Source organism: Prenolepis imparis, unplaced genomic scaffold (assembly GCF_030444845.1).
Source record: "Prenolepis imparis isolate NDT839.2.m4 unplaced genomic scaffold, iyPreImpa1.0 SCAF_9, whole genome shotgun sequence".
NCBI classification, from domain to species: Eukaryota; Metazoa; Arthropoda; class Insecta; order Hymenoptera; family Formicidae; genus Prenolepis; species Prenolepis imparis.
Window position 1 is genome coordinate 3,433,129 of NW_028141167.1, and position 15,861 is coordinate 3,448,989.

The 15,861-nt window shown below is 39.0% G+C and overlaps 2 protein-coding genes across 7 annotated transcripts in view; one reads left to right on the plus strand and one right to left on the minus strand.

Moving 5' to 3' along the window:
* The window catches only part of LOC145940765 (dipeptidase 1), an 83,639-nt gene that overhangs the window by 44,605 nt on the left and 23,173 nt on the right, over nucleotides 1-15,861 (minus strand). For both annotated transcript variants that reach the window (XM_083046284.1, XM_083046283.1), the window contains exons 4-5: nucleotides 7,981-8,113; nucleotides 1,724-1,874 (exon numbers count right to left, since the gene is read on the minus strand). In XM_083046284.1, the coding sequence (XP_082902410.1) occupies nucleotides 1,724-1,874; nucleotides 7,981-8,113 (284 nt within the window). The remainder of the gene's footprint in view (nucleotides 1-1,723; nucleotides 1,875-7,980; nucleotides 8,114-15,861) is intronic.
* LOC145940774 (uncharacterized) overlaps nucleotides 1-15,861 on the plus strand; it is a 225,604-nt gene that overhangs the window by 28,894 nt on the left and 180,849 nt on the right. For all 5 annotated transcript variants that reach the window (XM_083046295.1, XM_083046296.1, XM_083046300.1 and 2 more), the window contains one exon: nucleotides 8,057-8,136. The gene's annotated coding sequence lies outside the window, so the exon portion shown is untranslated. The remainder of the gene's footprint in view (nucleotides 1-8,056; nucleotides 8,137-15,861) is intronic.

Sequence of the window (15,861 nt, forward strand, 5' to 3'; positions counted from 1 at the left end):
TTCTTGGAGCCGTCTCCGAAAGAAGTCTCGTAAAAATAGGCCGGCACTCGCGAATTTGTTCATTGTTTGTCGCGCGTAATAATATTTCTACGATCTGCCGCGGCATCAGCTGGAGCAGACGACCTGCGATCTTCACCCCGTAGTACTCGCTCGATACTCTTTCTATCTCGAAACAAAACAACTCGACGTATAAAAGAAAGACCGCTGTGGATTACACCGGGAAATTTCACACTTTACCTGGGATGACGCGATATAATTGAATTACTTACTTTTAGAAAGGACTTTATTCTCTAAAATTAACGAAAAAAATACGTTTTTATTTTTTATTATACATATGTAATAAAAATCCTTTCATATAGAGGTAGTAATCTCTCTATATGTAACACATATTTATATATATAAAAATTAAAGTAAATCATTAATTGTGTGAAATATAATAGAATGAGAATGCTTTTTCTAAAGATAGATTAATACTGTTGCATGTTTTCATGTTCCCTGAGAAATAAGGATTTTGGAATAATGTCCTCTCTAGAATAATTGACTTAAATATATAACGGCTCCTTTTTTTATTAAGCAATTTTAGTAGAGAATTAAAATTTTACGAAATAGCCAAAATATTTTAGAAATGCAACGGATATATTAATCTATATAAAGTTCTATATAATCTATATAATCCAAATAACACGATCCTACATAATCTTTCGATACTGCAATCGCCATCCTTTTCAATTCGATCTCTAAAAGGCCAAAACTACGAATTTTGCGGATTACAGATGCGCATACGCACACATACACACACATACACACTGTGGTAACACGTTGATCTTATGGTTCGCGCACGAACTATTATGGGAACTTTAATCCGTTTACGTTAAACGTTTTACCGCTCGCGTTCAAAGCGATAGCTTTTAATGCACGAGAAATGAACGAAACTGTGTACGGCTTCGAATTACTACTACCGTCGACCAGGGTATTTCACTCCAGGCAGAGCGCGGATGAAAAGTCCCAGCTGTAAAGGCATCGGTGATTGCACGCCTGCCCGACGTTATTGCGCGGTTTGCGGCCCATTTTCAGCAACCGGACGATAAACTTCTACGCCGGTAATCGCTATTTACGCGCACCAACGCGCCTCGAATAATCAATTTTTATTTTGACTTCTGACGACTTTCTCGGTCGTTTGACCTATCGTATACGCTCTCGCGGACACCGTATTTAAACGCAAAAGCGTTCACTCGGTCTCTCGATCTTTCCGAACAGCGCAACAATGGCAAACTTTCTCAAACTTATATTTCCGATGCGAAAAATTATATTATATATATATATATATATATATGTATATAATATATTCGAGATTTGATAAATTAGTTAAATCATTGAAAAATCATACGCGCAATTTTGTATCTTAACGAGATCGCATTTAGAGCGTTTAACGCCTCGATTTAAGCGAAATAGACTTGCCATAGCGCGCTGTGCGCGTGCACTTTGTGAAACTTAACGTGATTAGAGTACGAGTCTGTGTACGTGTGTATGTGTGTCGCAAATGTATAATGGCGACGACCACATAACGAGATTGCAGCTCGTACGTATCTCGTGCGAGTGTAACGGGACGCCGGGTGTAACGCGTTTCGCTTTTGCTATTCTTATGGTTCCTCGCTTTACAAGACAGCGCGACGCATTCTTATGGTTCTTTATATACAACGCATTTCTGCGTTGGCACACTCACCAAGGCGTGTTGCACGTGTGCGTGAGGGTGAGATACCTGGCGCCCAGCTCGTACAGCATCCTCAGGACCGCCAGACTCGCTCCGACGGCGTGGCCCCCCTCGACCCCTATCAGACTCGCTAATCTACCCTCTTTGTGCGCCTTCTCGATACCTGAAATCATACATTATATATAATTTACTTCGCGTATATCCCCGTCTGCTCGTCGCTCTTATTCAGAACGGCGTAACTTTGAAGCTTATTTAGAACTGTGAGCCACCCCGTCACTATTACGGGCCATTATTCTCTGACACAGAGTGGCGGTGGATTTGTATCACACGTGCCACGCAAAACCAGTAAGCCGGGGAGATATGTTCCAGACGTGCGCGTGCGTTCAGATAGATAAATTCCGACGATATATGTATGTGTTTTAACTCCTCGACGTTCGCGTTAACATTGAGCCGAATTTGTATTTTGTTCATTAATTTTTTTTTACGCCGTCGAAAGAATAATCTCATTTCCGCGATCCTTCGCGCACGTGACGCGAGTGACGCGTGATGTCAAATAATGGTTGGAACGCCGTTACAAAGTTCCGGCCGTGCTCCCGATAAGTAATGCCGATGGTAAATGGATCTGGGAAAGTTTGCAAATTCTGTTTGCGCACGACATCGGAAAACAACGACGGAGTCGCGCTGAAACAACATTTTCGACGGACATACGTACGTATGCTTTGAAATTGTTCCGGAACTGACGAAATATACGTCGAAGAAAAATACTTTAGCGCATTTTAAGCGCGATATTTTAGGGGGGCGCGTACCCCTCTTATTTCCGCGCGAGACCGAGAACGTATAAACAATACGAGTGTAAAATTCAATTACGACGAGCACAATGCGCGACGCACGTGGGTTATAATTAAGCGAGCTTATCCGACGTCTCCGATCTCTTTGGATTAATTAAATCTTTCAAATTGCCTGTCGTTTATCGAATGTTACATCCGCGCGACGATCGTTAATTACAAAGTATAAATAGAAGTTAATTAAGCTGACGATGCTCTCGGTGGTGCCACTAAAATCCAAAATCCGGAATCGATCGAAGAAAACTCAGCGGAGGAGGAGTGCGGAGTCGGTGCTCTTAATCAACGGGTAATCGGGCATTATGTCATTCCGCGAATTCGATTTGCGACGTTTAATCACTTAACCAAATTCGCCGGCGCAAGATCCGGTCGACGGTATCGAGGAATTCAATTTCGCGGTATGCATTATGCGGATTTGATTAAATTCCTTATTGGATACGTCGGATTAGGAAGCGTCTTGCCGCCAATACGTTTCGCATAGCGAATAGCGTATAGTTTTATCGTTTTTCCGTGCAAATTCTTATTGCCCGCCCGAGCGAATCTTTCAGCATCGATTTACGGATGAATTTGATAAAAAAGGAGAAAAAGCAACGCGCTGTAATTTATCATCCAATTACAAAGAATTCACGGCAGCTAGGCGGAAGTAATACACTTGACGTCAACGGATTACACACCGCGCTTCTAAAAATATCATTCCGGAGCAAGGTAATATCTCACACACAAAAGCAGTAAACCGGAATATGTCCTGTATGTTGCATCGTTACAATATATGTATATTCTGGTATATATATTTTTAATACGTTTCTCTCACATATTAATAAATGTCTATATGTATCACTCGCGTACTGGTCCACGATCGATAATTGCAGAGTTCATGTGTGCATAGATGATTGAAAGCTCATTGCAGAACTCTTGAATTATAGTGTAAACGTTTTTAGAAATAACTTCAATTTTACAATTTCTAGACGCGGTATTTTTCAAATCGACTATCTGCAAGTCGAAATTATTATTTAAATTTTTTGTTAAAAAATAGAGAACAAATTATGTTACATAAGAGAGAGAAACTGTAACCGAATTGTTTTACATTCTTCTTCTTGATATAAGTGGCACGACGCTCTGGCACTGGCGAATCATAATTTTGTTCCTACTTGCGAAAGTTCGTAAAACGAAAGTTTATAAGTAGAAGAGTGTCTGTACTAAAATTTGCATACTTTTTAAATGTATAATCCCGTTTTACGACGAAGGATCGCGGCAGCTATCTTTCAATAGCCTTGTATGAAAAAACTTCCGACATGTCTATTTAAGTCATTTTAAATCCAGGATCCCTCGATCCTCGGTCCCTCGAAAAGTCACTTCTTCTTTCCCTGTCTGTGAAACGTTAAAAAGTTTAACAATGCGCCCTTTTTCTCTCCGCTGAATCTCCTAAATCAAATCGAACGCACGTCACAGCGCAAATGTCATTTGTCGCGGCGCGGTGGCTTTAATTTTTCCCGCTGACGTGGGCGGCGATTACGTTGTATTACGGCTTCTAATGGACGAATGGACGAAAAAGGAGCGACGCGAATAAAACGCGCGCTGTCGATGGGTCCTTGATTTAGTACGCCTCGCGATTTATACTTTTGCACTCGCTCGCCCTGTAACGCTGATACATTTGCCCCTGCGAATGTATCGGTTCGCGTATATGCTCTCGCTATATACGGATACATTCTGTGCATGTGTATCCATATCTGTACGTGCATGCGAATGCATGTATGCGCTCTCGCACGTATATATATGTATATATATTGAGGCGAGTGTTCTTCGACATTATCGGAGGGAGCTACGGCGAGCTCCATGGTTTCAGAACATTCTTCCATTCCTCGTGGAATTTCTCATCTTCCGCGTTCTACCGGCGCCCTTTCTTCCATCTGGCAGATTGCTTCCTCAAAGTGCTATATTTTGTACTCCTCGCGCGCGTGCAAGCTGCGTACTCTCTTCGCGCGACTCCCTTTTTCCAGTCAAGAGATAACGCGCCACCGATGTGCATAAAATTTGCATATAATTTTAAAAAGACGGGCACGCGGTTTCCTTTACGGTGACATATGATCGTTTGTCTTCTTATCAACACTCACATGTAATGCGCTATGAATAAAGTGGTGAACGCGATACTTCGAAAAATATGAATAAAGACTGAATTATGCGCGTAAACTGGAGTACGGTGATTTTCTTTTTCATACGCAGAAAATACCGCCCGAAAATTAAATGTAACTTTTTTCGAGATTCAGATAGATACATTGAATAGAAAAGATAGATTTATATAGATAATACGCACCGAGAGAGAAATATTTTTTTTTCAGGAATGTCATTCGCGAGATACGTTTGACACTCTCAAAATATCGAAAGCGTGCAACAATGTACCGCGAAAATTACAGCGAAATATCTCTATGTTGTCTCTGAAATACCTTGGCCTTTTAATCAGCGGAGAGAAAGTCGCGACAGGAGAGAATATGGGTCTGTCGGTTTGGTACAATCAGATGTCCGTATGGATGAATGTACATACGTACGTATGCGTATTTGATGTTTATTTACATATGCATGTGAGCGGCGACATGCAGACGTCGACGTTCGGGGTTATCGAACGAAGTATATCGGTCGGCACATCGGAACGACATTTTTCCATTCCGGTTGGAATTTACCATCCGGCGCATCTTTCTCGCGTTCCATCATCTTCCCATCGGATTTGCGTTACGCTTAGACAGCGCGTATTGTGACAGCGGGACAACGAAATCCAACGGCAAATATTTGCTCGCCAAATATAGGAATATTTTCTAAAAATTCCTGGCGCGTATACATCCTCGCGAGATATGTATTAAAAATAATAGGAAGAGAGGGAAATATGCATAAAGTTATGAAATATTAAGAGAAACAATAATAATTGAGACGCGGTTAAGAAGTATGACGGGAATTTGATGTTGTTTATTAAAAATGGGGAAAAGAATTTGACATATTTCAATAAAGTTCAGGAATCTGTTAAGGAATTTTCCATCAAAGAATTTCCGATCTATATTTAGTAAAATGCACTTGAATCTTCTCTGTTTATGATTTCTCTACATAACTCTGTCAGTAGTTTCATATTATACATATAAATATCATAAAATTCTTGACAATGTAATAACACTCGATATTGTGTCGCTATTTTTGTATTTTATATACTCATTCCATTCGTACCAAAGCTGCAATTTATTTTTACACTGTTTGCAGAAAAAGAAATACAGCAGCTATTTACCGCAGTATTAATTTTGAACTGTTTTTGTAACGCGAATCGGTCTGAAGAAATGCATACCTCAAACGAAAGTTAATCGATAAAGCTATAAGATTATTTACCGAGACTGTTTTTGTTCTTTTTCTCATTTTCTCGATGTCGTACATTCATTACATTGTACTCGTTGTCATCGCCTTTTTCTGTCTTTTCTTTTACCGATTTAATGTTTCTTTCTCCCTTGAGGAAAAATCTCTCGAAGTCTTTTACATTTACGATTTATTTATCCTTATTTATGTCTAAACGTTACGTTTATTATATAGTTATAGAAATTAATATAACATTGACCATCTTCATTGCAGTTTTTTTCAATGAATTAATTTAGAGGAAATATTATTAATTTATGATAAGAATGGAGACAATTTAGATGGCATATAAATATTTGAAAATCATCTAAAGTAAAAGTTTCTGAAGAGAAAAAGAGAAAGGAAAGAAACTTGTAAAAATGTGTAAATAATTTTCACTATCCTATACAGACTTTCAGATTATTTGATTATCTTATGACAATTTTATTGAAATTTTAGTGGGATAATTTTTTTTTTTTAAAGTGTGTTAATATCATTACCCAATCTAATTTATTGAAAAGCAACTACAAAATGGAAAATGACAATTTCGAAAACTATAACAATTTTGTTATTGATGAATATGGAGCAAAGTGATGTATGAATTTATATTTATTTATAAATGTAATAATCTCTTTGTATAAAATACACTATGAAAATGAATTATTGATATGATATTGCTTTGGCATATTTTTATCAATAAACAAAATTGGACCGCCGTAATTCTCTTTTTCACTCACTCTCTCACTCTCTTACTCTCTCTCTTTCTTTCTCTTTCTCTCTTTCTCTCTTTCTCTCTAAATTTTTCATGAAATGAATGAATGAATGTCATTTCTCGCGCAGACATCTTTTCGTTTCTTCAACGCGGTGATATGCGTAAGAGCCCCGTCTCTTCCGTGTAAGAATTTCTCTTCTAAAAATAGAAAAGAACTGATGCGAGAGGGAAGCATCTCCCTTGAATCGATCTTATTACACTCTCGCTTTTTTTCTAATCCTTTTGTGGAACTTCGCACCTGGGAAACTCGACTGTTCCAGCGGATCGTCCCGAAATGGATTCGACGAGGTCGAAAGACACTTCAGAAGACATTCGAAAGATGCTCCTTACGTTGAAGAAGCGATTGCTCGTTTTCCGGTTCGCGCTTCCTCTTCACTATCTAAAATGCATTCTAAATTCTTGAAAGGAAAGTCCATAACGAAAATGACGAAGGACGGGGAACGACAATTCTCACTGACACAATGCCAAAGGATCTGAAATGTGTCGAGGACTCGAGCAAATAGATAACCCGATTCGATAATGAAAATTTAATGCTATAGCGAATTTCGTCGCTTCCAGGCAATGGACACGCGCTGCGGACGACACGTTTCCGCGGACCGCGTTTCAGTTGTGCTTTTATTTTCGCGAATATTCATCAACATGCGAAAAACGCGAGACACGGAGATTACAGGAGGAATGCGGGACGTGTGCGGATATATAACGGCTGGGAAAACAATTTCATAGGCGGGGGGATTCAAAAATCTGTTTGCTCGAACGTGGAGAAATCCCATCCCATCGACGGTATCTCTGTAATTTTAAACATCGCCAGGTCTGTAGAGAGTAAATTGATATAGCGAGCAATTATGCAAGATTGATCCCACGCTGAGTAACGCATTAATTTCCGGACGAAACTCGGATTATCAAGTAATACGTCCGCATTAAAGGGTTAAGTGGAATATTCGTTGTATTATAAATCCGCGGTATAATAAATTCTCTGTCGAATGAAAAATAGCGAGTATTTTAAATTGATCGGCTCTCGAAAGTTCTCCTGCGGACCTTCGGTCACATATTTTTCTCGGAGGCTGAGTGTCGACCGAGCGAGTATTCAATGGAAAATATTTGAAGAAATACTGAACGAAGTCGAGGTCGATTCGAGCTGGCCGTACGCCAAATATACATTGCGAGGCGAATTTTCATTCTCGCAAGTCGCGATGCTTTTGCAAATGTTTCGAGCTAATATAGCTCATGCATTCCCGATTTTATTTCGTTGCGCTCGCGAGCTCATAAGTGCGCGGAAAATAAAAACTACAAACCTTCCGCTGTAGTAACGAGGACCATATTTTCTTGATGTTTGTTAACCAATCGGCGAATAAGGTCTATTTGTTCCAGGGCCAACTGCACCGAGTCAAGATGCTGCGATGAGCAGGGTACATATGCGGACCAGAACTGCAACAGTAAGATGGAAATACGTGAGTTAATTATTCAATTTATATTTGATTGCTTAATTTACGATAATGTTGATGTTCCTAATTTTTTTTTATTTAAAAAAAAATTTTTAATACAAAAATCGCGTATAATACGCCGATATATATTTCACTCTGTTCCATATACAACAAGCGAATGTAAATGAAATTGATTATTATTTAATTATGTAAAAGATACGTAAATTTTATATCGATGAGCTCTATCGAAAATTCATCACATTAATGGATATATTATGACGATACTGAAATGTAAAATAAGCTATTCTCATGCTAAAGCTAAAATCGATAAAAATGTTGCGATTTATTACAAAGGATTACTTTTATTCAATATTGGCTCATGGGTTTATTCTGATTTAAAATACAATAACGTTAATCTCATTCGTATTCTAATTACGAGATATTTCTGACACATATAATATAATGCTCCGTTTTAATCCAGCATCTGATAGCGTTAGGAATATATAATTAAATGCACATTACGATAGTTTACAAACACACAGGAATAATTTGCATTTTAAATAACCGGGTATCGGCGGCGATCGTAAATAACAGAAACTTGAAGAGTCCCTTTGCGTAATGCATTCAAAAGCAAGCATACAACCGGCCCGGTTTATGGAATAATTTGGCTCTGAATGTACCGTCTTTTAAGATTACGCTCTATGCATGTACATGGCATTACAAAGAGAAAAAAAAAATCAACTCGACTTCAAAAAGGCACGCGATGCGGAGATCGCGATTTCTGTTTTTAGCCGTCACGCGAGATTGTCGCGCGGCGATATAATTAGTTCTTTTACTCGTTACGACATCCGTTTGACATTACAGAATTTATGCGCATACTTTAGCCGGTTATCCTCATAGCCCGTAATTCAAACACAACCCCGCTATTAGATTTCTTTCTTTGCTGCGCTTCATTATGTTCTTAAATATACTTTTTCTCAAAGAAAACAGGAAAATATGATTATACACAGAGTTAATAAATTTTCATCAAGAGAGAAGCAGTTGATATATCTCGTTAGGTGACATCCTCTCGCAACTTGGACATGAGAGACATTAAGTTCATGTTTTTTGTAATCGAAACGAGGACGGGGGTGTCTTACTTCAGCGCAAATTTTTCGCATTATATTATGCACAAGTGCGCGCATCGCGTCGGCGAGAAGTTTTATTCAACAATGCGGAAGAAATTTATGCCCGAGGCGTGAAGTTACCGTCGCGGCGCCGTAAATCAACGGACGGAAAGGCGCGAGGGGACCCTTTCTTCCGGTTTTTCTTCCAGTATCGCTTTTCGGTCTGCGGTTGACAGGAATTGCATACCATCGCGAATCGCGAAGCCGCCCATAGTGTGACTTTAGCCGCTAATAGTGACGACTTTAATCGCGCGCGATGCCAACCACTGTAATTATGTTCGGGACGTCTGTATTTCGAGTACTTCGGTGACTTTTGCCACGAGACGGCTAATTGCGACGCGTAAATAATTCAACGGCAGAGAGAGAGAGAGCGGAAAGTTTAGTCTACGCTTGTAGTTGAATGTCGGTGTGGCCAAACGGAAACGGCGCAAGACGGGAAAAACTTTTAACTCGTAATTGCTCCTGTACATATACCTGGATGATTACTTGCGGCGGTACAGCCGTCGAAAAAAAAAAAAAAAAAAAAACGTGTAGACTCAACGTTATCGAGTATACGCGCGGTATTTATTTAACGAGCGCATTATCGTGTCAGCAATGACATATTTCATGCCAAATGTATTTCGCTCACATGTTCGCCACTACATTATTTGAAATTACAGGAACTATGCATGCGATTATCAATGAATAAAATATTATTCGCCATTAATGGCTTTTTTCATTGTTTCTTACGATAATTATATCGAGAAATACATGTTCGTATGCAAAAAAAGGCACTATCGCGGGTTCGTAATTGCATTCGCGCTATCAACAATCCCAATTCTAGATGCGAGATCTTAATTTCAAACGTCACGGCGGAAGAAATTTGATTTCAAAAGATGAACAGCGCTACGTAATCTCGCATCGGGGAAAATGCAGGGATATTAAAGCGAAATGTACCGACGTCTGTATTAGTGATACAATCGTCCCCTCGTATCCCTCTTCACGATACTGTAAGGAGGCAGTTACCGCAGCATTTCAGGTCAGACATTCACAGAACGTGTCTCCGTATGTGTATACGTGTGTATGTTGTACGTGTGCGAAGTTCCTCTTTTTCCTTCCGCACCTTTCTAGCTCAACCGCGCGCAAGAACGAGCAGTAGTCATGGCGAGTTTTAGGTCAGACGTTCGTAAAAATACTCTCCTCTCCTCGTGTATACAACGTGTCGTATCTGCGATTCTACTTAAAGGCGAGCTGTGGTTATAAGGACCCCCATGCTTTCTTTTTTTTTTCTTTTTCTCTCTCTTTGTCTGTCTCGCCGCGATACGAGATAAGTTTTAGCAATTTTGTAGCCGCGCAATGCAAACTGGCTATTAAGACGACCGTTTTAACTCGCGGAGATCACTTCGCGAAGAACCGCGCACGTGAAAATCGATTTAAAGAATTGCTTTTTTTAATGTTATTTTATTAATCCTCGCATCTGGCGCCGTGTACATTTTAAACCGTGTATTTCGCATTGTGTTGTCATATACTGATTTCTCTTACGAGTTTCTCGTAATATATTAGAATAAACTACTATTTCCTATTTTATTGAAAACACAATGGCGCGAACTATATGGAAAGGAAATAAATATTTTTAAATAATTAATTTTTTACAAAAAGTGAAAGTAGTCTTTTACTTATTATTTGTCAGCGAATTTATTGGTACTGAAATCATTCGTCTATTCGATCGATAAAATTGCACTTTTATTTTTGCTACTCGTTTAGTTATTGCATGTGAAAATATATAACGAACAATGGGAAAGATAATGGAAATTCAATTTGATAACAGTTGTCAAAAAAGAGAAATAAAAAAAAACGTGTCCCGCCGCTGGCGTTTCATCTTCCATCAGTCTTTTTGCGATGTATCTAAAATTCCGAAACAACTGCGCGAGACGTAAATTTTCTCCCGTCTTACCCCGAATTGCTTCTCTTGCTGCGAAGTCGCCGAAGGTGTAACGCAAATTCCCATCGAGAGACGCGATAAATCGAGTAGCTTCGGCTCATCTCAAGTTGGAATGCACTTTCGTGATTTGTGATGTGCCGGAAATGCCGAGAATCTAGCGGATAGACAGCCCGAGGGGGTTCAACGAAAGTACTTGTATCGATTCTTCAAGTATTCTTTGGATTTTGCGACGCGTTAGTACGTTTCATACTATGCGTGAGAATATGGTGGGGAAATGTTTTGGCTCTCTTTTATACTAGATTTTGACTAAATAAAAATAAAATATATGTTTTCGAGAAAATTATTAAAAAATATCGTATTCAAAAAAATTAAAATAAATTTTAGATATTTTTTTATATAATATAATTTATTAATATTTTATATAATAGCACAATTTTGTTGTATGTATTTATACTATTATATTATACTCTATTCTGTTGTGCGCGTTCGTTTGAGAAAGCCTGTACGATTGTAAAGAAAGAATCGTTACATGGGAAAATCTTGTTCACGTCGCGACGTTGTGTAAGATCGTATGTAAGTCGACAGCACGCGATCAATGGAGTAACCTTCCACAGTGGATACCAGTCAGCCCGTCTGAATTAACCAGGACAGTGATAGATCGAGGCGGGCCTCGGTTTGGTTACTGTATACATATGGTGTATGCGCTACGTATACGTATTATGTGCAGATGTGTGTATGTGCGTTCGTCCCAATGGACATAACCGAGTGGTTATCCTTTCGTCCTGACGTCGGCAGACTGGATACCTTAAGGGATCTGTCGAGATCGGAACATAATCCAAAATATATATAGTCCGTATGAGATACTTTCAGGTTTTGCTCTTTCCCTTCTTTGATGTTTTCCCCTAGTATTGCTACGTTCGTCAATATTTTCAAATAACCAATCGCGTTTTTAGAAAAATTTTGTTATTAACGAAAAAATTAAAAATGATGGATGAAAATTAAATGGAATTTATATCTAGATTTGAGTGAACAATTATAATCATTACGCATGGCTTTATTATTATTATATACGGTCTTCTATGTATGATATCACCTTGCGCGCTTTTATTCAGTTTAATTACAAAATTCTCGCGTTCCAATATTAATCGCATTATTAATGATTCGCGTATAAATGTGATATTTATTAAAAGAAAAATTCGCGCAATTATCCGACCATTGTGCGTTGCGTTCTCGTCTTCACAATTTTTTTTCGCAATTACTGTAGCTTGCACGCTTGCACATCTCTCGCGCGATCACAGATTGACATTAATTATGAAAAATTGCTCGTAACGCACAGTGCTACGATGCAACGCACGGTAAACACGGCTATGCGCTCTACTACGTCATTATGCATCAGATTAATATTCCATTTAATAACATTAATGATTTCATTACATAGTGACGGTAAATGGCGCGCATTTACACGTCTTCCCATTAGCGGTGGATGCTCGTTTGGCTCTTCCCTTTTCCCATTTGTTTGACGGTGCAAGTGAATATCTCAACGTTAAGGTGAGCGACTAAGTAAGACCTCGATTTTTTTCAAAGGACTCTCGTTCCATCTTTACGCTTTCACGAGGGTCGGACTTTTCAGATCGCGCCGACTCCCTTTTTATCATGGTACACTACACTTCGTTCATAGCTACCATAAGTGTCATGCGTCTAGATCGGCTCTTAGAACAGCTGAATCACGCCGAGGTTGTCTTTTTAACGAGAACGCTGATCCTTCCAAGGTCTCTCGAGAAATTTTGCTTCTCATCGACGGGAGGAAATAATATCGGGGATGATTTCCGATATTGCGCTTTTATCCGACACCGCTCGGAAACGTTCAATTTCTGTGCATCCCGCCGCGCGTCGAAGTTCCATTGTAACTGAAAGTTTCATGTCGATGTAACCTCCGCGCGATGTATTATTTATCTTTACCAGTCACGACACCGGCACGAGCGACGCGGATAACGCGTTCGCGTTAATTCGTAATGCGGATCTCGCGTGCATCATGGCACATATCCCCGCACGAGGGGCCTCGAATCTCTCTCGTTTGAAAGAGCGCGGATTTACGCGCGGGATGCGCGCGGCATCCTCGAAAATGAATATCGAGAGAAACCGAAATCCTCTAATCCTCCCTCCGATTTAATCCGAGATTCAATGCATTTAAGAATATATCGCGCTACCGTACACGCTGCATTTCCGCGCCCGGTTCGATATCGGTTTCTCTCTTAAATGGATTCCGCGCTATATCGAAACTCGTAACGGGTCTGTGACCGGTATACCCGCGCTATTACCGTGCTATCGAGTCGCATTGCTTATTTAATACGAGCCAAGATCCTCGTTTGAATGTACCGCGGGCTATACGCCGACGATTTACATATATGCAGCACGCTCCATCAAATTCGACGTTCGAACACGTTTTTCGCGAAGGAATATTTTTGTATCCTCGCACGCATTTTCTCCCTCAAAACTTTCTATCAGGGGCTACTTTGCGACTGTATGTGTGTGTATGTGCTCGCGTCTTGTCTTTATCTCTTTCCCTCTCTTCTTTTATGTTAACTCTCGACTATATACTTCACGGACTCTTCAGAGACACGGCCGCGCGCGTTTCAAGTACCGTAAATAAATTTCCCGCTTCTGCTCGTCTTTGAGAGTTGCTTTAAACGCAATAAACTCGCGATACGTACAAAGGGGAGTAATTTTTGATAATGAAAACGCTTGGAATTGTAGGAAATCTCATCATTGAAAAGAATTCGTACAGCATTCTGCCGCGAATATATTCGTATTATATTCATAATTATTCGCGATGTACTTTGATCGTTAATATTTGGTATCGAATAACAAACATAAATTTTTTATTTTTTTATTCTTAGATTAGTTTTGTACTTCCTTATATTTATTTTCTTCTGAAAAAGTCGCATTTAATATTGTCAGTATATCAAAATCTTTTTTATAATTCTGTTTACCCGATCTTCCAACTTTTCAGTTTTTCGTAGCGAATTATTTTAGACAACCTCTTAGATGTAGTCTGAAGCCGTTCTCGATAGACATTCTCCGTGCAAAGTTTCGCGCGCTATGTCGAAGTTTATTCGAAACGATACCGAGAGCCGCACGAGAAGGATTTTCGCGGGATTAATCGAAGGTATTTCGGGGCAAAGAGAGGAAGGGGATCGTGTCGTGGTAAATTTTCGGCGGCGCGTGAAGCACGGCGAGAGCAACCGAAGGAAATTAATTGCCCAAGTTTGCCTCGATTTTCCTCGGGTCGTTAAAGAGCCGTTTCCGCCGTTAATTGAACCAAGAAGCGATTTTTTATGGTCAGATCTTAATTGCGATTTTAGATTAATCCCTGATTATTAACGATCGCTCGGTCGGAGCGCGCGCGCGAAAGCTTTAACTGCGCGATCGGAAAGACCGAATTTATATTCGTTAAATTCCGAGTTTCGAAAAAAGAGATGGGGAGTCCGCTGGTAATTCCGGATAAGTTCGTATTTATCGGAAAATTTTCGCCCACGGAATTGTTTCGGGCGATGTAACGCGATAGATAATTAATTCTTCCGTCACTGTGTCAATATGTTCGATAATAGCTTTTTTTATTACCGTGGCATTTCACATTTCATAGCACGTAATCCTCTTTTGTGATGTAAATTTTATCATATCTGTTGGGATAGAAATTACGAGATATTTGCGTAAACTCGGGCATTGGGATATTTCCAAGCTTGCAAGCGTTACGCGTTTGACTAAACATAGATACGAAATCTTCGCAAAATCGATTAATTGCTATTAGGCGCGGCACCATTGCTGTTTGATTTATGGCCGAGTTACGTACACAGCACGCCATAAATTAATAATCCCATGCTTGGCATGAACAAAACAGGCATCACAGAATATGACGTACATTTCATTGAACGGCCAATTGCACGCGATTCTGAGAGTCGGCAACCGCTTAAATTTAAATCAGACTGCATTAACATGACTTTAAATTAGTTATAATTGTCGATGATTCTGCAGGTCGAATCCTACGTGCGAACATTTAATTGCAATTTGGCGGTACTGTAGCTTCGAGGCGACATGCGATTCCCTCATTCGCGTAGATTTAATTTTCACTCACGAGCTACGATGAAGTTGGTGAAAATAGCATATTAAGCTCGACTAATTGCCAGGTTTGTTTATGAAAATTCAGGAAAATTAAAATTATTTCGCGATAAGAGTACTTTTTTTCTTAATTTCTTTTCGTGGTATTATGCGATACATATTTTTATTGCTAAAAATTAATATAATTATAATATATTTATAAATTTATACCTCTAATGTAAAATTATAGTCTTAAAAATGATAGAAATCGTTGAACTCGTGAGCATAATATATATAATTAACGCAATTAAAATTTTATCTAAAAGTTAACAATTATGTTTGATAAGCGCAGCTTTACAATAACTTTTTTAAGAATTTAATTGTATTGTATATAAATATTATTTATACTTATTAACTTATTCAATTCCATATAATATCATATAAGTCACTAGCGGATCCTGACCTCGATAATGGAGGGGGTTTTGCAAAATTATTTTATTTAATATTTTTAGTTTCATGATTAGCTTTTATTCCAGGATCAACGACGTCGATAGCTCTTTAATGTTTGTT